The sequence below is a fragment of the Pseudogymnoascus destructans genome (assembly GCF_001641265.1).
Source record: "Pseudogymnoascus destructans isolate 20631-21 unplaced genomic scaffold scaffold_25, whole genome shotgun sequence".
Classification (NCBI taxonomy): Eukaryota; Fungi; Ascomycota; class Leotiomycetes; order Thelebolales; family Thelebolaceae; genus Pseudogymnoascus; species Pseudogymnoascus destructans.
In genome coordinates, this window is record NW_020167544.1 from 359,051 (window position 1) to 380,677 (window position 21,627).

The 21,627-nt window shown below is 49.5% G+C and overlaps 3 protein-coding genes across 3 annotated transcripts; 1 reads left to right on the forward strand and 2 right to left on the reverse strand.

Annotated features, from left to right (window-relative positions):
• Window positions 1-955: 955 nt before the first annotated feature.
• VC83_08210 (uncharacterized protein) lies at window positions 956-2,071 on the reverse strand (the record flags this gene model as incomplete). The annotated part of the gene is made up of 4 exons (XM_024471766.1): window positions 1,847-2,071; window positions 1,786-1,800; window positions 1,308-1,733; window positions 956-1,238 (listed from the first exon to the last, which is right to left on the reverse strand). Exons 3-4 carry the CDS (start codon window positions 1,394-1,396, stop codon window positions 956-958), a joined length of 372 nt encoding a protein of 123 aa, XP_024320578.1. The 5' UTR covers window positions 1,397-1,733; window positions 1,786-1,800; window positions 1,847-2,071.
• Window positions 2,062-3,793, forward strand: VC83_08211 (uncharacterized protein; the record flags this gene model as incomplete). The annotated part of the gene is made up of 3 exons (XM_024471767.1): window positions 2,062-2,351; window positions 2,433-2,974; window positions 3,023-3,793. Exons 1-3 carry the CDS (start codon window positions 2,162-2,164, stop codon window positions 3,791-3,793), a joined length of 1,503 nt encoding a protein of 500 aa, XP_024320579.1. The 5' UTR covers window positions 2,062-2,161.
• A 2,364-nt stretch (window positions 3,794-6,157) lies between these two features.
• VC83_08212 (uncharacterized protein) lies at window positions 6,158-9,548 on the reverse strand. The gene is made up of 3 exons (XM_024471768.1): window positions 8,359-9,548; window positions 7,857-8,310; window positions 6,158-7,808 (listed from the first exon to the last, which is right to left on the reverse strand). Exons 1-3 carry the CDS (start codon window positions 9,276-9,278, stop codon window positions 6,873-6,875), a joined length of 2,310 nt encoding a protein of 769 aa, XP_024320580.1. The 5' UTR covers window positions 9,279-9,548; the 3' UTR covers window positions 6,158-6,872.
• Between the last annotated feature and the right edge of the window lie 12,079 nt (window positions 9,549-21,627).

The following is a 21,627-nucleotide window of genomic DNA, read 5'->3' on the forward strand; positions in this document are numbered from 1 at the left end:
TGCCTTCGATGTGATGGTAGAATGCCCTGCCTCAAAGGCAAACTCGAAGTACGCAATGCTTCTACAGATTGCTTTACTTCTTGTCAGGTTCAGTTTCCGACTATATCAAGAGGTTTAAGTCTATGCCACACGGAAATAGAATAGGACTGAAACGGGATATAATGATAAGCTTAGAATAGCTATGCAAAGATCAATAACATAGCTCTTCCACCCAACTACGGTTAAATCCCCATCCGCAGCCGCCCTTCACGCTACTCTCAAGCAAGCGCCCGCTTCTCAACGTGTGTCCCCGTAGCCTTCTCTCCATGCGAAAGTTCCTGCGTCGGTGTGTGCGAGCCCTCAAGGTCTGCAGCTTTGGCCAGCTCAGTAACACCGAACAAGTCGTCCATCCTCTCCAGACTCAAACCCTTGGTCTCCGGCACGAAGAACCACACAAATATCATCATGGCAAAGGAGAACAATCCGAAAGTAGCCCTTCTTTCCGACGTTCTTCAGCATAATCGGCACGGACTTGGCGACAACGAAGTTGAAAATCCACTGCGTCGCAGCAGCTAGCGCAACGTTGAGACCACGGAGACGTGCGGTGGGGATCTCAGACACGTAGATCCAGCAGACTGGCCCCAACCCCACTGGAAGAAACCGGCGAAGAGAAAGATGCAGACGAGCGCGACGTAGCCGAATGGTGGAATGTTAATCTTGCCATCGGCGCTGTTCTCCGGCGGGTAAACACGGACGTAGATGCCGATGATGAACATGGCCAAGCCCTGCGCGACACTGGCCCAGATTAAACTCTTCCTTTGGCCGAGGGAATCCGCTGCGAAGAGCAGGAAGGCGGCGCACGTAACCATCTTGACAATACCGTAAATTCCGGTGGCGAAGAGACCATTGTTCACACCAGTGATACCCAAGCCACTGAAGATCTATGGTGCGTAGTAGTTGATGGCGTTCGTTCCGGTCATTGCTGGCAGACCATGAGGCCGATGGATAGAAGCGCGCGGTTGCGGTTTCCGGGGATCGTCCACATCTCGCGCTGCAAGTCCATGAAGCTTGCACCTCCGATTAGGCGGCGCTCATTCTCCAGCTGGTCAGCCATTTCGGTAAGCTCCATCTGGATGTACTCGTCCTCGACTGGGAGGTTGCGGGTCAAGGAGAGAACGCGCTTAGCCACAATCCAATTGTCCTGGCGTGCAAGCCAGCGGGGGGATTCGTTACAGAAGAGCATGCCGATCACGAGAGCCCTAGATTGGTATAAGTACGTTTATCAGTGATGGGATCATTTTATCAGTGATGGGATCATGGATGCTTACACGGCGGGCATCATCTGGAGAGCCAAAGGGATAACGTAGGTGTCCTTGCCCTTCATGTGCAATGATGCGCCGTAGTAGAATGAAAGCATGACACCAGTGGCGATGAATAGTTGGTACAGACCGGTTAAACCACCGCGGATGGCTCCAGGAGCCTGTTAGGAAATGTAGACTGGCACCAACATGGAAGCGGCCTGCATGTTCATTAGAATCTCAAACTTTGACATAGAAAGAGACAGTAGAAGTACATACCCCGACTCCAATTCCACTAACAAAACGGCCCACGTACATCAGGGCAAGCTTACCAGAGCCCGCAGACCTGTTCCCATTAGTATGTTGGAGGGGAAGCGGGCCGTGTGGTAGCATACTGGAAGATGACACCGATTGTGGTCCACACAGCAGCAGCGATTAGAGAAGGTTTTCGGCCATCTGGGAAACGTATTAGTCAGTATTCCACACAGCTCAGCGCAGCTCTACAAACATTTATCGGCAAACCCTGCAGAAGTCAGCTTCGATCTCATTTGATATTATTGGAAACTTACAGTAGGCAGCAAGACTTCATACCAAGCACTTCCGAGTCAAGGCATTGGGTACAGTGGCGTTCATTACTGTAAGCAGTAAACTATTAGGTATATCATTAATCCTTAGAATTCCGCGTCGGGGTCCAAAAGGGTAAAATCCCCACCCATAAAATGAAAATCACGTGCAACCACTTAAACCCCTTGCGTCGCGTCGCATCGCGTCCCCCAACGCCCCAGCCAAACCTCATCCCCAGTGTCGCGACAACGAGCACTTCACCTCAATCCCCAGCACCACTCCACCTCACCCATTACTCCGCCAGCACAACACCGCGCACCATGATCCGCCAGGATGCAAAGCGCATCGCCTTCAACCGGCGCGCCGAACTCGACCACCGCAAAAAACAGTTCGCCGTCGCTAAATTTCAGGACCACACCTACCCGCACCGTCTGAACTTCTACATCCTTCCCCCGACCGCAGATATCACGCTCGAGCAGTTCGAACAGTGGGCTATTGACCGATTGCGCGGTTTGTCCTTCTTCCCTCACTTTCTTCCCCTCGGGCGCAGTGTGGCATGTAAAAGTGTAATGCGATGCTAACCCCCCCCAGTCCTCGCAGAGTTAGAAGCCTGTTCCTTCCGCAACAAAACCCCCGCCGAGACTGCCGCGCACATGAAGCCACTAATGGATAAATACCTCCCCCTCTCCTCCTCCTCCAGCGCCTCTCCCAACCTTGCCCTCGAGAGGAAAAAAGACCACTACAGCCACTTCATCCTGCGCCTCGCGTTCGCGTCGACCGAGGACCTGCGGCGGCGCTTCGCGCGGGTCGAGACGGCGCTGTTTCGGCTTCGGTTCCAGAGCGATGATGCCAGGGAAAGGGGCGCGTTCGTGGCGGGTCTGAATCTGGAGTGGGAGGCTGTGGGGGAGGCGGAGAGGAAGGAGTTATTGCCTGAGCTTGTGGCGGCGGGGCAGGGGAGGAAGGCGAGCGAGATGGTGGATGAGGGGTGGTTTAAGGTGGATTGGATGAAAGTCCCTGAGCTTGTGGAGAGCAGGAGGGTGTTGCTGAAGGGGGGTTATGCGTATGTGCCGGGACGGGAGCAGATGAGTATGGTTCTTGCGGAGTTTACTGCGAGGCTTGATAAGGCGCTTGAGGTGAGTCCCCCATAATCTAAACCATGGAAATAAAACTAACTCCCCCAGCAAACCTCCCGCGCCCTCCCCCGCCTCGACGAGGACGACCGCCTCTCCCCCATCCTCGCCCACCTCTCCTCCACCTTCCTCACCCCCGCCTCCACCGCCCCCTCCTCCATGGTAGCAGGCACCATAACCGCAGCCTCGATCCCCTCTCTCCTTCCCAACTTCCCCCTCTGCATGTCGACCCTCGGCACCACGCTCGCCACCACACACCACCTCAAGCACTACGCGCGTCTGCAGTACACGCTCTTCCTCAAGGGTCTGGGTTTGTCGTTGGCGGACTCGCTACAGTATTGGCGCAGTGGGTTTAGTGCTGTTACGGATGATACGTTTAATAAGGAGTATCGGTATAATATCCGGCATTCGTATGGTGATGTGGGGGGTGATGGGAATAGACGCGGAGGGGGGTACAGTCCGTTCTCCTGCCAGAAGATCCTCACCGAGCACCCCCCCGGACCAGGGGAAGCGCACGGATGTCCATACCGGCATTACAGTCTCGAGAATCTCACCGCGACGCTGCAGCGTACGGGGGTGACGGATGGGAGCGTGCTGAAGGGGGTGAAGGATGATAGGGAGAAGATGAAGTATCACATGGCGTGTAACCGGGTGTTTGAGCATGTGCATGCGAGGGAGTTGAAGAGGGCGAAGGAGGAGGGGACGAACTTGGGGCGGGGGGAGACGATTGTGCATCCGAATGAGTATTTTAGGAGGAGTTTTTTGTTGAAGGGTGGGGGCGTTAAGAAGGAGGGGAGGTCGGAGATGGAGGTTGATGGTTAAAGTGGCTGGTTTGGGTGGGGGGTGGGGGCGTTAGGGTGAGTGGGCTGGGCGTGGAGTATGTAGGTAATATGGAATGAATGTTTGAGCTTCTATACCAGCATTTTTGTACTATGATATGTGGCGTGGCGTGATATATAATGGCGAAGGAAGGAACGACTGACTGGCTACCAGAAGGAAGGAACAACTGACTAACTACTCAAAGGAATAACGACCGGTTTGCCAAAATAAGGGGGAAGGAGTGGATTACTAATAGAAAAGGTGAAGGAAGGAACGGCCGACTTACCAAGGGAAGGAACGACTGGCTTGCCAAAGGAAGGAATCACCGGCTATTACAGAAAGGAAGGAAGGAAAGAGTGGTTGCCAAAAGGAAGGAAGGCACGACTAACTTACTAGGAAGACGAAGATTGAAGATTGAAGATTGAAGATTGAAGATTGAATATACCAGCGCTGTCCTCAACGCTCTGGCTGCTGGTAAAGGTTGCTTTAACCTCAATGAGGTCTTGAGTTGTATGTATGCCGCCAAACGGGAGATTTGCTTGTCAGATGATGGGGCGGCGGACTTGACTTTACTTGGAAAGAGAGGGGAAGGAACGACGGATTTGATAAAGGGTGGAACGATGGCTTGCTAGGAAACTGGTGATTTACCAACGTAACCGTCACATCACCTTTTGCAAGCAGCTTTCCCATATAAGCTGCTCTACACCACAATCCCACCCTACACCCCCCCAGCCGAAGCACCAGACTTCGTCATCGAGGTCTCTTCGTTCAGGCGAGCCGATGTAGCACCCCAAAGCCTGAGAAGGTGTCGGACTGACGATCGGAGGTTTGGAGTGATGAATATCTGAAGGAAGGGGGAGTGGCCGTGTACTCGAGGTGAGTGTAGGGGGTGTTGCTGTCACTAATGCTTAGTTGCTGTCGCGTGTTCTCCTCACCATCGATCGTTCTTCTTACCATCCCCTTTCTTGCTGTTACCCCTTCCCCCCCCCCCCCCCTTTTTTCAAACTTCCTCACAAACCAATCAATCCCTTCCATCCCCCCAACATTCCCCTTTCAACGTCTTCGCCGGAGAAAGCGTTTGTAGCCAGTATTCAGACTCGGTGGTTTGTTCTGGTGTAACTTATGTGAAAGGGGGGGGGGGGCGACGGGATGGGGGGTAATGAGTGAGTTGCTGACGGAGGAAGGAATGATCGACTTATCAGGAGAAGGAGGAAGAGGCGACTGGCTTCCCAAAGGAAGGAAGGAACGGTTAACTTGTCAAAGGAAGGAACGACTGGCAACTAAATTGAAAGAACGACCAAGACGACGGCCGGACTTACCGAATGTGTTGCCTAAAAGAAGGGAGGAAGGAACGACTGACTTTCTAAGGAAGGAACGACTGATTTTCTAAGGAAGGAGTGACTGACTTGATTTGACTTAGCAAGGGAAGGAAACGATGGGTTTGATAAAGGAAGGAAGATCGATTACTGGCTGGGTTTTAGCATCGTAACTGTCACATGAATCAGTACGAGTTGTTTTCCTACATCATCATGGGCGGCGCGTTGTCGCTTTGTCGGAAAGAAGTCTGGAGAACTACGAATGGTCCATAACTACATACCTCTCAATAATGCGGCTATCAAAAGCACCCCTTACATTGTTCGATTACTGCCAAAAAGCAGAGTATCGATATCTTACCATCGGCCCCTTTCTCGCCATCGCCCCCCTATCGCCACCACCCCCTCCCCAAATACCAACAAGTCACACCACCCCCGCCACACCCCCTAACCCCTAAGATATCAAAGGGATCAAACCCATGGAACTTCTCGTAACTGCCAGCTCCTTCATTACGGATAGCTGCGCGAATGTATTGCCCGAAAGAAAAGAGGAAGGAACAGCTGACTTGACTTGACTTGGCAAGAGAAGAATTCCAATGAAAGGGACGCTCTACAGTCTCCCCTCCGCATATAGGACTAGCATTTCATCGTTTTTTGGCTTTCCTAGCGGACATGCACTGGCGCTTGTTGGTGATTTAAGTATTTGGCTGGGGGAGGGGGCCCCGTTTCTTGCCGTTGCTCGCTTGCTCGCCATCACCCCTTTCTCACCACCACCCCTTTCTCACCACCATCCCCAAACTCCCCCATACACGCCCCCAGCCTCCCAGCCCGTCCCAAACAGACACCCCCGTTTAAATACGCCGTCGATGGTCTTTGCCCACCCAGTCCAGCAAGTAACATAATCGTGACCTTTCACATTTTGTGACCATGGTAAAAAAGAGGATTGATCGGTCGTATTTATGGTGTCGTGGGGGGATGGCGTGGTGGTGATGTGTTTGCTGGTCTGTGGTGTTGTTGGGGAATGAGTGGGATGCCGGGGGAAAGGAGAAAGGTAGGGCTATATTCAATATCACAGACATAGATATACGAGAGGAATAACTTTCATTCATTTCATCCCTTTCCCTCCTTCTAGGGCCCCTTTCCAATTTCCATCCTAGTGTCAAAAAAACTCCAACCCGCCCACCCCTAAAACGCATCCGTAACCTTGAAGAATACTATAAAAAAAAGGCCATGACGATGACTGGGCTCCCACGTTATGACAAACAACACAAAAAAACAATAAAATAGTCGCGTAGCTAGCTGATTGATAAATTTCAATTCCCAAATATATCCCTTACAAAATGAGCCTGTTTCCCATTGATAACTCCTTGGCTGTGTTGTTGTTCCCGTGTCCTGATCGGTTTCCCTTTCCTTTTGTTTATTTTTTCTCGTTGGAGTTTGCCTCCCCCCCAATGTAGGAGGGAGCGTGAGCAATGATTTGGATGATGCGGTGCGACGATGCGTCGCGCATCCGTCTATCCGTCGGTGGGTGGGAGCGGCTTGACGGATGGATGGGCTCGGTATAAGAGAGCGTCCATCGCCCGGCCACCGTACGTGGGTGAGGTATCTTTGTTTTCCTCCCCATGTTCGCGTGTGCATTACACCCATCCACCTTCCGCCTATCTTTCGTGGTCGTGGTTCCGTAATCCCACATTCATCTACATCCATCCACTCTTCTTCCCTTTCGTCTCGGGAGCTCGGCCTAAATTCCCCTTCCCCTGCCCCATCCACTACCTATACTGCAAATGCTCCCCCACACCCCCCACACCCCCCACCCCCACCACCCCCACCACCCCAACCAACCCCAGTCCCCCAAACCCGCTATCATGCTGTTCCAACCCCAGACACTGATGCTGCTGGCCCTGCCCCTGCTGATCGCCCTGCTGTTGCGTATGATGACCAAACACCCCACTCCCCTGCCCAACTCCCATCCCGGGCCTCTGCTGCTGCTGTTGTTGCTGCTGCTGTTGCGATGTAGTCCTCGAGTGAGACATGAACCCATAATCCGTCAACGGCGCGTAATCAAGCGGTGTATGCATAGCCTGATACGGCGCTGGAGTTTGCGGCTGCTGCTGTTGCTGGTGATGTTGTTCAGGTTGAAACGGCGGGAGGGGTTCTTGGCCTAGGAGAGGGGGTTGGGGGGGTGTGTGCGTGTGCGTGTGTTGTGCGTGTTGCTGCTGTTGTTGTTGGTGGTGGTGTGGGTGTGCGTGGACGGCGGATGTGACGTCGTCGAGGCGTTTGTTTTCGAAGGGTTTGATGTCGTATTGTTTTGGGTCGTAGGGTTTGACGTCGTAGGGCTTGACGTCGTATTGCTCATTGTCGTATGGCTTCGCGTCATACTGCTGCTGCTGCTGTTGCCGTGGCAGGCTAGGCACGCCCATTCCGGCATTCCCGAAACCGTCAAAGATGTCCACGGCGCCTGGACCCATACCCGATGAAGGCTCGGGCAGGGTCTGCAGCATGGGCGTGACGAGACGCGGGAGGATGTCGTGGATCTTGGCGATGAGGAGGGGGCGGAAGCGGGTGTCGCCGTTGCGGAGGGAGGAGAGGAGGAAGAGGAATTGGTTGAGGTAGTCGGTTGGGGCGGGGGCGAAGGGGTCGGCGGGGGGTGGGGTGACGGAGAGGACGTCGGTGAGGGAGTAGGCTACGTCGAAGAGTTTCTCGACCTGGGAGGGGTTAGTGAGGGTTGTACGTTGGATGGCAAGGGAACGTACCAGTCCTACGCCGTGGACTTCTATCGAATGTGGGGAGAAGCCTGCGGTCATCGCGATGAGGTCTCTTGAGATCTCGACCGGATACTGGAATGTCATGCTCGGGTCGTCGTTGCCGCTGCTGACGCACCCGTTCGAGATACCCAACTGCCAGACCACATTGCGCAGCCACTGCTGGTTGATGCGCAGCTCAGCAGCCTGGGACTCGGTGCTGTTGAGGTATGCGGGAAGTGCGTCCGAAAGCTGCTTCTGCAGAGCCGACAGGTAAGCTGGAGAGCAGTCGTCGCGTGTCTTGTTCCAGAGAGCGACGAACTTGTCGTCGAAAGGCTTGAAGAGGGTGACGAGGTGGATGAAGCCAGTAAGTGGGGCAGAGTGTTCTGTCGGATCGTCGTTCGCGGTAGGAAGCTCAATAGTCGATGGGAGAGTGAGTGGACGGTGTCGTTGCAGAGCATACGATCTGAATATGTTAGTTGTAGCTCAATAAAACCATGGAATAGAAACATACCTCTCAGCCACAAACAACAGCCAATACAACCGTCTCCTCCTCGACGATTCAATCACATCAAACTGCGCATACGACTCCTCCTTGTTCATCCCCAAAATCAACGCGAGCGTCGTCGCCTCCCTCAGATGGAACCACGCCTTATTATGCAGATCCAGCCCAAAGTAGCAGCCGAACAAGAAGTAGCTCGTCGCCAGACTCCCCAGCGTCGGCGACTCGAGGTGGTCATACCCCTTCCTTACGCGGATCGTCTCCTCCATCAGCATCGTCCCGCTCATCAGATTCGCACCGGGCATGCTATCGAGCCCCATCGGGTCACCCGGCACCGGCATCCCCGGCTGGATGAGCATGAACGCGCACAGCGACGTGAGCAAACAATACGTATCCGTATCTCTATCCGCGAACCTCGCCTGCGCCTCCAGCTTCCCGCGATGTAGGATGGGGATCGTGGGGTACATATTCACGAAGAAGAAATCGATACACTGGGCTACGATCTCATTTGTCAACAACCCGGGCGTCGGAGCGAGCGTAGGCGCGCACAGCGGTGGCGGGCTGGCGAAGGCATTCCCGGCGAGCAGGCGCGCGTGCGCCTTGGAGGAGAGGGCGGACTGGCGGTTCTGCTCGCGCAGCTCGGAGATGACTTTTGCGCGGGAGCCCTTGGGGCCCTTCTTTTGTGGGATGGCGTTGTATGTGCAGGCGAGCTGGGCGGAGGAGCAGTTGCGGCAGGGGGAGAGGCCGTCGCATTTCACCTTTCGGCGATGGCAGGCGTCGCAGGCGCGTTTGACGGAGGTCGAGGTTGTGGTTGTGGTTGTGGTTGTTGTGGTTGTGGGTAGCGGTGCGGTTGTTGAGGGTGTTGGTGGTGGAGGAGCGGAGGAGCCGGATGAGGCGGAGGAGGAGGAGGAGGAGGGTGTTGCGGAGGACATGATTCGGGGAGTTTGTGATGAGGTCGTGATGGGTAGGGAGGTTCGAGGGGCGGCGGACAGGCCGTGGTAACGTTGTAGCCGTCACCGATGGGGATGTGCGTCGGCGAGGGTTGTTGGAGGTTATTGCGAAGGAGCGGACGAGGTTGTCGCCGTCGGAGAGGTAGTCGGCGGTGATATGGGGTGAGGAAGCTGGGCGAGGATATTCGGAGCGGCGGCTTTGGGGTGGAGGATGGGTGGGATGGGTGGTGGAATGAGCGGAGAGTTGGGGGGTGGGGGGTTTGAGGGTGTGGGGGGGGGGATTTGACAGGTTTTTGCGGGGATGGGAGTAGTGGGAGTGGTGGGAGTGGTGGGAGTGAGAGTAGTGGGAGTGAGAGTAGTGGGAGTGAGAGTAGTGGGAGTGAGAGTAGTGGGAGTGAGAGTAGTGGGAGTGAGAGTAGTGGGAGTGAGAGTGGTGGGAGTGAGAGTGGTGGGAGTGAGAGTGGTGGCAGTGATAGAGTGAGAGTAGTGGGATTGATAGAGTGAGAGTGGTGGGAGTGAGATGGATGGGGGATGGGATGGGGTATGGGGTATGGGGTATGGGGTATGGAGGTACACTGGGAAGTAGAGATGGGGTATCAGGGGCCATGGGCTGACGCTGACTGCTGAATGCAGCGAGGTACACTAGGGTAGGAGGACACACTTACAGTAGCTAGGGTACACTACACTAGGGGTAGGACACACTTAGCGAGGGTACACTAGGGGTACGAGGACACACTTAGCGAGGGTACACTAGGGGTACGAGGACACACTTAGCGAGGGTACGAGTGAGGGTAAAGTGAGGGTACAAGCGGGGCATTGTATGCACGGCAGCCCTTCATTTGTCAGTTTGATGCATGTCATGATGTTATTTACTGTCCTGTCCTGTCCTGTCCTGTATGTCCTGAGTAGGATCACATAGACTGAGTAAGCCCGCCTCCCTTGCCGCAAAAGGGCCGACTTGTGCCTGCCAACCCGCATTCCTCATTCCTCATTCCTCATTCCTCATACCTCATACCTCATACCTCATACCTCATACCTCATACCTCATACATCCGCTCGAGGTCCTGTATGTACTTACTGTACAGGTTTTTGCTCTGGCGGGTGATGCCGAGTGTGGAGATGGCAATGTTGTGGGTGTAAGTGGTTTATTTCATCTCACATTGACCCCTTCCAGACCACCACTAGGACCATCTCTGAAATCCGCAGCCCTCTGAAGCCGTCGAGTATATAAGGGGTCAAAAGTTCGCCCCTTTCTCCTCAATAAAAGACCATTTACTTTCTTCCAGCCCACTCATCATATGCTTGACATCCACGCAATATATTTTGCCAAAATACCTCACCGATCCGAGGCAACGTTTTCAAAAACATATAATATTCATTGAAACGCGTATCAATTTCTTCACTGGGACCCGCAAATTTGCACTCCAATACAAATACATCTCTACCAAGGCCCCATTCCAAAGGTTGAGAAAGTGCAAAAACAACGATGCCATCACCTCTTCAGCCACCTCCTTGTCACTACCGCCTCTGCCGCCACCATCACCACCCCGCCCACCCATCCCCCTCCCTTCGCGTTTGACAAACCGCATTGGCATACTAGACCCTCGCTGGGATATGTTTTCTCAGCGCCCTCCAAAAGCGAACACAGTGTGGGCTCGGTAGTTTAGATATTTCGTGTGGCTGTAATCATCTGTAGGCCCTCGTCTCGTGGTTTTATATATCGTTCGACTGTGATGAGTGCGCTGAGCTGGGGAAGTCGCAGCCTGCTGTTATCATTGCACGCTTCTCTCAATATACCCTATCTGCTCCCTTTACGTTTGTTGCTTCAGCACCCCTCTCCTTGATCTTCTGATACTTAATTGTCACCGGATAGCGCTAGACCTTGATCACCGTTGCTCAAATGTGAAACAGCAGCGACCTTTTCCCTGGAGACTGCTCACTTGTTACGTGCATTTTTGTCCTGGGTTTTCATCGCTAGTCCAAGTAGAAGTAGTCATGCGGATCCGCACGTACCTCGGATTTGTTTTTCTATGGGCACGCTTCTTGCGCGTTGGGTAGTGGGATGTCAGGGGGTTTGGTTCGCATGAAGGACTTTTATCCCATGAACTGGTTCATCATTGGGATGGCAACTGTCATACCATGTTAATCAAAGTCTCGGTATATATGGATTACAACAAACATTCCACAGCGGGTACCAGCGCTTATACCAGGTTTCTCCCCCCCACCGCTGCCTGAAAACATGTGAAATGAATAAGTTCGGCGGTACTATCGTTATAACATCAAAGCGTGTGGCAATTTCCTCCCCGAACCCCTTGTCAGACAGCAAAGCGGGCATCTCACACAGCGCTCCTAATAGTCCAAACAGTCAGTCTGGAAACCTCAGACTGGACTGTTAGTCGGTCCGTCATGGTCAGACTGGACTAGTCGTCGGTCTGTCATGGGCAGACTGGACTGTTGGTCTGTTCGTTATCGTCAGACCAGACGGACGGTCCGGTCCGTCTTTGCCAGACTGGACTGTTGGTCCGTCCGTCATCATCAGACCAGACTGCAGTCTGGACTATTAGTCTAAATCACAACATATGACTTGTAGCCTTTGCTATCTATGATTCTACCTCCAAGCTCCCCTATGTCATCTCCACTGTGCCTGATCCCCCACCGCTCTCATCGCGCCCCAATGCATCAGAGTGGTTGAACCCAGCAGCCGCATCGACATAGCGACACTAGACTCTGCAATTAGCTGACGGTAGTCCTCATGAAGCAGAAAACTCACATCTGATGGGACTATCAAGGCGCTGCTGTCCCAGGAACGTAGACATTCTACGAGATTTAAAGTTTCAGCGTCCATAGCTCCTCGCTGATCGGTTACCGTAAGTTTTGATTTCGAGAAGAGTCGCTCTGTCCCAGAAGACATGGCTGCAATAGAAAGAATGTCAATGGCCATCAATGACAAGCTAGGGAATCGTTTTCGCTGGGCCACCTCCAGCCACCATTTCAGCGGGTCTGGCGTCATCACAACAGGCTCACGGCAGTACACTTCGTACTCGTCATCGTCTGTGTTGAAAATCGTCGCCTTCTGCTCATTCATCCACATTTTGTACCCATTTAGTCGCCTCGTAGTTGGCTCCTCTGCTAAGCCTGGTCGAAGAACTGGCAAGGAAGAAGTTGATTTGTATGATTGCCTCCACAGCTGCCCTACCCGAGATTTAGCTCTCTCAATCCATTCCGTCTTGTCTTCCCAAGTCTTCTCCATGTACGCCCACTTGAAAGAAGGGTTTAAGACTGTGGCTGCTGAATAGACTGGAGAGTCTTCTGTCAATTCATAGTAGTCGGCCAGTTTGGCCCAAGCAGTCTCCATCATCGTAGCCAAGTGGGGGATGGTGGTGGCCTCCCTGGCGGCCTCGATGTGGTGTAGGAGATAATCCATGGTGGGAAGAACGTCAGCGATGGAATTTTGAACGCCCTCGTTGGCCATTGTCGCATCGTTATAGACCACGATATTATGAAGCTTTCCTATCGCCCCTCGCTTTCTCCATTCCTCAATCTCCTCTTCGGACGGCCCACCATAGGAGCCTGTCGTCCGCGGCCGTTTTCCTATGAGAAATTCCATCATGGCCAGGTTTATGATGTGGCCGGTACAGCGAAGCCGGTGAGGAAGAGGGTCGTAGAACATCAAACTCTCGCTTTAGTTCGTCAGAGACCTTGTCAATCATGGTGTTCATGTTGCTAGCATTGTCCATCATGAAATATCCAACTTTTATAGCGATTCCATATTCTCGTATGAACTCCATGATGGCTTCGGCCATGTTTTCTCCACTGTGTTCTCCTTCCAGCTCCTTAATCCTCACCACAAGCGATTGTAAACCGTGATCTTTGGCTACGAATTGAACTGTGAAACCAATGACCCCCAAACCATTCGGCGAAGTCCAATTGTCAGGAATAATATGGATCAAAGAAAGAGCATTTTGCAAAGCTCTCTTTACAAACTCCTTCTTGTTTTCATAGCCCCATTGTAAGTCGGTTTTAACTGTATCGCCAGACCTTGGAAGGAGATCATCGGCAGCCGGACGAAGATAGCGGATGAAGTTACGAAAGGCTGGGTGTTCGACCTGAGCAAAAGGGAGACTGCAAGCTACCGTGTAGCGGCAGTATAGTTCGCGCAGAGTGGCTTGGTCAAGCGCATCCTCCTCTACTGTCACCTTGCGTCTCTTGGTAGAGGTCAGGGTTTCTTTGCTCAAGAAGGAACTGATGTCTCCAAGGCGGCTTTCTGTAGCTTCCCGGTGGATGTCTTGCCTCTTAGAGAGCACAATTCCATGCTGTTTACGCAGATGATCGATGATAGTGGACGATCCACCAGAGCAGTTGTACTTCTTGTCTGCTTTCTTCCTGTCGAAGCAGGGTTGGCAATACCACCATTTCCTTCCGTTGGAATCAACCCAGGCAGCTGGTATATTCCTGCCCTCTTATAGTCGACAATGTTGCCAGCTAGGGGATGTCTTGTGGCGGGGGGCGCTAGGATTTGAAGATGAGGAAGCTGCCGAAGAAGAAGTGGCTAAGTTAAGGTCAGAATCGTCCAGACGGCTATTACAGCCAGAAGCACTACTCGAGAGATCGCCAATAGAAGACATGACTTGTGATAGGTTTTGCAGTAAATGGTGGCTGCACACATGTTCGATTCCATCACTGGCACCGCCGTTACCGGGCCCAAAATATATACTGATGATGAAAAATAAACACTCATACCGTCACGTGGACAGACGTATTTACCTCTAGCTCTGTAGGTTGAAATTACTTGACCGAAAAGCTCTTGCACTCTCTCTCTCTGAGCCAATTGAAGTCTAACCACTGACAGGAATTGAGAATCGCTAAGCCCAACAGGGCTAGCATGGTTACGATGGCATTAGTGGCCAGGCTTCAATTGGCTTGGAGGACGTGCAGGAAAATTGGGACTATTAGTCTGACAGTCGGTCTGAGATCATTGGACCAGACGGTTGGTCAGTCTGTTTCAGTCAGACCAGACCATCCGTCCAGTCTGACAAACATAGACTGGACCAACAGTCTGTCTGATGGACATAGACTGGACCATCAGTCTGGTCTGTAAAACGCAGACTGGACCGATAGTCTATGGACTATTAGTCTGGACTGCAGTCTGGACTAATAGTCCAGTTAATGGTCTGGACTATTAGGTTAGGAGCACTGATCTCACAAAGAATGAAGCCAGAGTCATTAGACAGCCATGCCTTATGTTACAATCACTAGTTTACACGGATAACATTAATACAACATATACCAACATCTTTATTAGTAGAGACGATAGGAGGTTGGTGACGGCGTGATGTTGGCGGCTGCGAGGGCGGCTGGGGGCGGCCGGCTTGTCAAGTTTGGGATGTTTGAGGAGGTAACATGTTTGGATATTACTTTGTTAGTGATATCAAATAAACAGGGTTAGAAACTCGAGTATAGTCATGAGTATTAGCATGTACTCGTACTCATGTGTACAGTAAATCCTCGTATTCATAAGTTACTCATAGTCTAATTAGGATTATCTCTGCTTAGTCAGCACAAAATCGAAATACCGCATTAATTGGGTTATAAGATATTATCTTGTAGGGGGGAATACTTGCATGGACGTTACGTTGAGACCATATCTTATAGGTCAATATAATATCCTCGCCTTGGCAGTGAAAATCTCTTCATCAGTAACAACTGAGGGCATTCCTGATAGTATTAACAGCTTAAAATGCCTCGAATGCCTCCATTTAAAGCTCCTGAGACTGGTCAGACAACGCTGTCGTTCGGTGGACCTCGCCGTCGCCCAGGACCCCATATTCCAGCACTATCCCCGCCTCCTACCCCTCCGTGAATCCCGAGTTCTACACCCCAATCAGGAGGCCCAAATGAGAGCGCTATTGTCCGTGAATTCCAAGCAATTGCTGCAAGTTCTGGCATTACGAATGAGGCCAGTTCTGACATAGAAACTGGCCTAGTTCGGATGAGAAAATCATATACTCGGGAGCAAAAACTACGTGCAATTCAATACGCCACAACAACTATGGTGATTCGAAATGGAAAGGCTCAAATCATCAGTCGATACGAGATGTCAGGAAAGCTTGGAATTACTCCAATAATGCTTAAGAAATGGATTGAAAGTAAGGCGACAATTGCTAGTCAAAATAAGGCTTCTAGGAGGGCAAAATTTAAAGTACAACTTGGCCAGGAACCTGAAATGGAAAAACACGGCAATATATAGAGATCTATACCCTCATCGAGTAATTCAACTTGATGGGAAGTTTCAATACCTTGGTTTCAAGTTCTCAAACGCATGGTTCCAAGGATTTCGACGCCGATTGTAACGATGCCTTCTCGTCCTTCATTCTAGGGAGTATACTCTGGGGCCGCGTGTCATACTGACATTCGTTGCACTCAGTTTGCTATCAAACTCAAGAGCAAACTTGGAAATCTCCTCCTCAAACCTACAAGTCACTATACATATTTTGGCTTATCACACCACAACAAGAGCAATACTACTCAACGATTGCTACAACCATCTATGATTCATTACACGTCATCGCTCCTTAGTTACTGGGCTGATATTACCACATAGCATATCTCTACAACCCTCTATGATTCATTACATGACATCACTCATACTACCACATGACATATCTCTACCAACTAGAGGCCTAGGAGCATGAACGATAGCTCTAAAAGATCCTACAAACCTCTATGATTCATTACATGTCATCGCTCTTTAGTTACCCACAAGATTGGTTAAGTTATGACATAATTTGTCTGTGACATAATTTGTCTATGACATAATTTGTCTATAGGGGTACTCTGACCTTGGACCTCCTTTTACTTCCTATAGGCTATGAACCTAAGAGATGGTTCTATGGGATTCTCTTACGTCGACTACAGTTACCAAGCCTGGTAAGTCATGGAAAGTCTTGGAAAATGAGAGAACTACATTCCTTTAGCATAAATAGGATTGCCCTTTCCTTAAGAAAGGGCAAGCAGACAATACAGTAAATCGACTATCACATACTTCCACATCTTTTCCAAGCTTCCAAGCATTCATCTTGTTACTCCTTGTTTCTGAAAAGTCAGTGAGGTGTTAACCTCTGACTTACCCCTGAGTTCCCAGACTCAACATTTGTTGCAACTTGTCTGAACCACTTCACTACATCACACACCTGATTGCTGCGTTGTGGAATAGTCTAAGATACGACCCTTTGGCTCTGTTTCCTAAGACAGTGTGTTGTCTTAGTAAATTCATCCCTTCCTTGGGTGGCTAGATTCTCACATCTGGTGCACCCACCATTACACTTGCCCTTTCTTAAGGAAAGGGCAATCCTGTTTATGCTAAAGGAATGTAGTTCTCTCATTTTCCAAGACTTTCCATGACTTACCAGGCTTGGTAACTGTAGTCGACGTAAGAGAATCCCATAGAACCATCTCTTAGGTTCGTAGCCTATAGGAAGTAAAAGGAGGTCCAAGGTCAGAGTACCCCTATAGACAAATTATGTCATAGACAAATTATGTCACAGACAAATTATGTCATAACTTAACCAATCTTGTGGGTAACTAAAGAGCGATGACGTGTAATGAATCATAGAGGTTCGTAGGAGCTTTTAGAGCTATCGTTCATGCTCCTAGGCTCTAGTTGGTAGAGATATGTCATGTGGTAGTATGAGTGATGTCATGTAATGAATCATAGAGGGTTGTAGAGATATGCTATGTGGTAATATCGGCCCAGTAACTAAGGAGCGATGACGTGTAATGAATCATAGATGGTTGTAGCAATCGTTGAGTAGTATTGCTCTTGTTGTTGGTGCAATCGTTGAGTAGTATTGCTCTTGTTGTTGGTGTGATAAGCCAAAATATGTATAGTGACTTGTAGGTTTGAGGAGGAGATTTCCAAGTTTGCTCTTGAGTTTGATAGCAAACTGAGTGCAACGAATGTCAGTATGACAGCAAGCAGACAATACAGTAAATCAACTATCACATACTTCCACGTCTTTTCCAAGCTTCCAAGCATTCATCTTGTTACTCCTTGTTTCTGAGAAGTCAGTGAGGTGTTAACCTCTGACTTACCCCTGAGTTCCCAGACTCAACATTTGTTGCAACTTGTCTAAACCACTTCACTACATCACACACCTGATTGCTGCGTTGTGGAATAGTCTAAGCTATGACCCTTTGGCTCTTTTTCCTAAGACAGTGTGTTGTCTTAGTAAATTCATCCCTTCCTTGGGTGGCTAGATTCTCACATCTGGTGCACCCACCATTACAGAAAGTATGGCAAACAGCTTAACGCTACTTGGCAAGGTCAAGGCAGGTGCAAGGCCCCGCAGGGACAGCTATGTGCCACGTTGAAGGGAAAAGAGAACTGGAGTATTACTACTCAGGATCTTGAGGAATTCCACTTGTCAAACAGAGAAGACGAGAACGATGACAAGGAGCTCACTAGTTCTCAAAAGCACCAGTTACAAGCATTTGAGAAGACAGCAAGTAAGACTCTCTTCAAGGAACAACTGCCAGGAGCAGTAAGAACCTTCAAGGAAGCCATGCTTCATCAGACGGTCAATCAAAGAATTCCTGTGCCCAAGCCACCAATGAGCTGGCAGGACACTACACAATACTGGGAGGTTGCAGTTCGCACAGTGAGGTGCCAACCAGAATACCCTCACCAGCAGGAAAGCATCCCAAGAGAAGAAAGGGTAACACGAGTGTTAGAAGCACATGAACGCCTACGCCGTGAAGCAGAACGAAGAAGAGAAAGGGTACCAGTTCTACGACCATTAGAATATGGTGAACATGATGGATTTTCCTCAGACAGTTATTCCTCAGACGATTCAAAAAACTAGGAGTCCTCGGCAGTAGGCCACTGGCGAGCGACACAAAGAGGCCTAGTACAAACCAGCTATGCGCCATAACGGGCAGCATGCAGCTATATGTGGTTGCTAAGATACAACAGCAACACCTCTGAGCTATGATAGACTCAGGAGCAACGTGTCATACTGACATTTGTTGCACTCAGTTTGCTATCAAACTCAAGAGCAAACTTAGAAATCTCCTCCTCAAACCTACAAGTCACCATACATATCTTGGCTTATCACACCAACAACAGAAGCAATACTACTCAACGATTGCTGCAAACTCTTCTACTACATCTGTTTATGCTACATACATCACAGCATATTATTTGGACACTCATTGAACAAGTTATTAAGAATATCTCCTCCTTAAGGGGGTGGGCCAATACTACCACATGGCATATCTCTACCAACTAGAGGCCTAGGAACATGAACGATAGCTCTAGAAGCTTCTACAACCCTCTATGATTCATTACACGTCATCGCTCCTTAGTTACCCACAAGATTGGTTAAGTTATGACATAATTTGTCTATAGGTACTCTGACCTTGGACCTCCTTTTCACTTCCTATAGGCTAGGAACCCAAGAGATGGTTCTATGGGATTCTCTTACGTTCACTACATGATTAGCAAGCTAGTTGTGGGTCGCACTTGATTTCTAATACATTTACCAAGCCTGGTTAGTCATGGAAAGTCATGGAAAATGAGAGAACTACACTCCTTTGGCATAAATAGGATTGCCCTTTCCTTAAGAAAGGGCAAGCAGGCAATACAGTAAATCGACTATCACATACTTCCACGTCTTTTCCACGCTTCCAAGCATTCATCTTGTTACTCCTTGTTTCTGAAAAGTCAGTGAGGTGTTAACCTCTGACTTACCCCTGAGTTCCCAGACTCAACATTTGTTGCAACTTGTCTAAACCACTTCACTACATCACACACCTGATTGCTGCGTTGTGGAATAGTCTAAGCTACGACCCTTTGGCTCTGTTTTCTAAGACAGTGTGTTGTCTTAGTAAATTCATCCCTTCCTTGGGTGGCTAGATTCTCACATCTGGTGCACCCACCATTACACAACGGGCAACTTTATGACAAAGAAAGTAGCAGACACACATGGTTTCAGGATGCAACTGAAGACCGATCCATACCCATTAATGGTTGTAGATGGAGAGCCCATCTCAACTAACAATGGAATGGTGACCCAGGAGACGGTCCCATTAGAAATGGTCATGCTACGCGGACACAAGGAAACGATACAGTTTGCTATTGTGCACATGGACAATCATGCATGCATACTTGGTGTACCGTGGCTCAAGAAACACAACCCCCAGATCGACTGGCGGAATGAGAAAGTTGTGATGAGCCAGTGCGCGTGTGAACAACGAACAGACACTTCGCAGAAGGAGAAAACCTCCAAAGACTGGAAGGAGTTATGTGCGACCACCGAGTCTAATGACCTAGCCCAGGCATCCTCACTGAAGCAAATACCAGTGGAGTATAAGGAATACGAGCAGTTATTCCGGGAAGGCCCTAACGAAGAGGCGCTTCCTAAGCACCAACCATGGGATCATGAGATACCTATCATGGAAGGAAAGAGTCTACCGTTCAGACCAATATATCAGATGTCAGCAGCAGAGCTAGATGTACTGAAGGAATACATTGACGAGAACCTCGCAAAACGGTTCATTCGACCATCGACATCACCAGCAGGAAGTCCAATACTATTTGTGCCAAAGAAGGACAAGAAGCTAAGACTCTGCGTGGACTATCGAGGAACAAATAATGTCACTATCAAAGATAGATATGCTTTACCTTTGATAAACGAACTACACGACCAGTTCCAGGGAGCCAAGATATTTACCAAGCTGGACCTCAGAGGCGCCTATAACCTGATTCGAATCAAGGAAGGGGATGAGTGGAAAACAGCATTCTGCACCCGCTATGGCTTGTTCGAATACTTGGTTATGCCCTTTGGTCTAACAAATGCACCAGCATCCATGCAGAGGCTAATGAATGCAGCTCTCCATGAATACTTGGATGTGTTTGTTATCGTCTACACATTGGTCATGTTCGGAAGTTATTACAGAAGTTAAAGGAGCATCAGTTACTCCTCAAGCCAGAAAAATGCGAATTCCACAAGGATCAAGTAGAATTCTTAGGCTACATTGTCGGAACGCATGGCATCAAAATGGACTAAGCAAAGGTCACAGCAGTGTTGGAATGGCCAACACCAACCACGGTCAAAGAAGTACAAGCCTTCTTAGGCTTTGCCAACTTCTACCGGAGGTTTATTATGGGATATTCCAAGGTAGCTCAACCACTTACAGAGCTTACAATGAAAGACCTTATGTTTAAATGGACAAGCAAGGCAGAGGCTGCTTTTCAGGAACTTAAGACGAAGTTCACAGAACTTTGAGTAAGCTTCTTTGTTGTCATGAAATTCAAGACTCTTGTGATCTGACAAAACTTGGACTGGCATTGCTGTGCCCTTGACTTCTGGTCTCCATGCTTCGAAGCATCTGATCATGGTGAGTAACTCCTTGTCATAGATTTCGTAATTGCATTCTGTAGGTGCCATCTTTTTCGAGAAGAATGCAACTGGATGTAGGATTCCCTTGTCATCTTTCTGTGACAGTAACCCTGAGGAAATAAAATCTGAGGCATCAGCTTCAACATAGGCTGTCTTCTCTCTATCGAAATGTCGTAAGACTGGGGCTTCTGTGACAGTCTTTTTCAGAAGTGTGAATGCTTCCTGACATGCTTCTGTCCATTTGAAGACATGGTCTTTTTTCGTTAAGTTGACAAGTGGTTTCATGATGTTTGAATAGTTCTTGATAAACCTTTGATAGAACACACAGAATCCGATAAAAGCTTGCGTGTCCCGTAATAATTTTGCTGCTTTCCAATCGAGTATAGTGTTCATCTTTCCAGGATCCATGCGAATTCCATTAACTCCAATGATGAGTCCTAAGAATTTTGTCTCTTAAACGAAGAATTCACATTTTGCTATATCTGCTTGTAGTCCTGCTTCTCGAAGCTTTTGTAGAACCATTTTGACATGCTTAACATGTTCCTCCTTACTTGTGCTATAGACGAGAAGATCATCCATGTATGTAGTAACGAATTTGTTTATGTATTCCATTAATGTTTCATTCATATATTGTTAGAATGTTGCTAGGCCATTTGTAAGTCCAAATGGGAGAACTTTGTATTTGTACAATCCAAATCGAGTTTTGAATGTTGTCAGATCTTTGTCCTGCTCTGTATGCATGTGAATTCGATTAAAGGCATGTCTAATATCAATCTTTGTAAGATATTTAGCACCTATGATTTGAGCCAATGTTTCATCAATGAGGGGAAGTGGGTATGAGTCTTTCCTTGTGATCGCATTTAGTTTGCGATAGTCTACGCAAAATCGAAGTCCACCTCCTGGTTTGCGTACAAATAACACAGGTGAGGCAA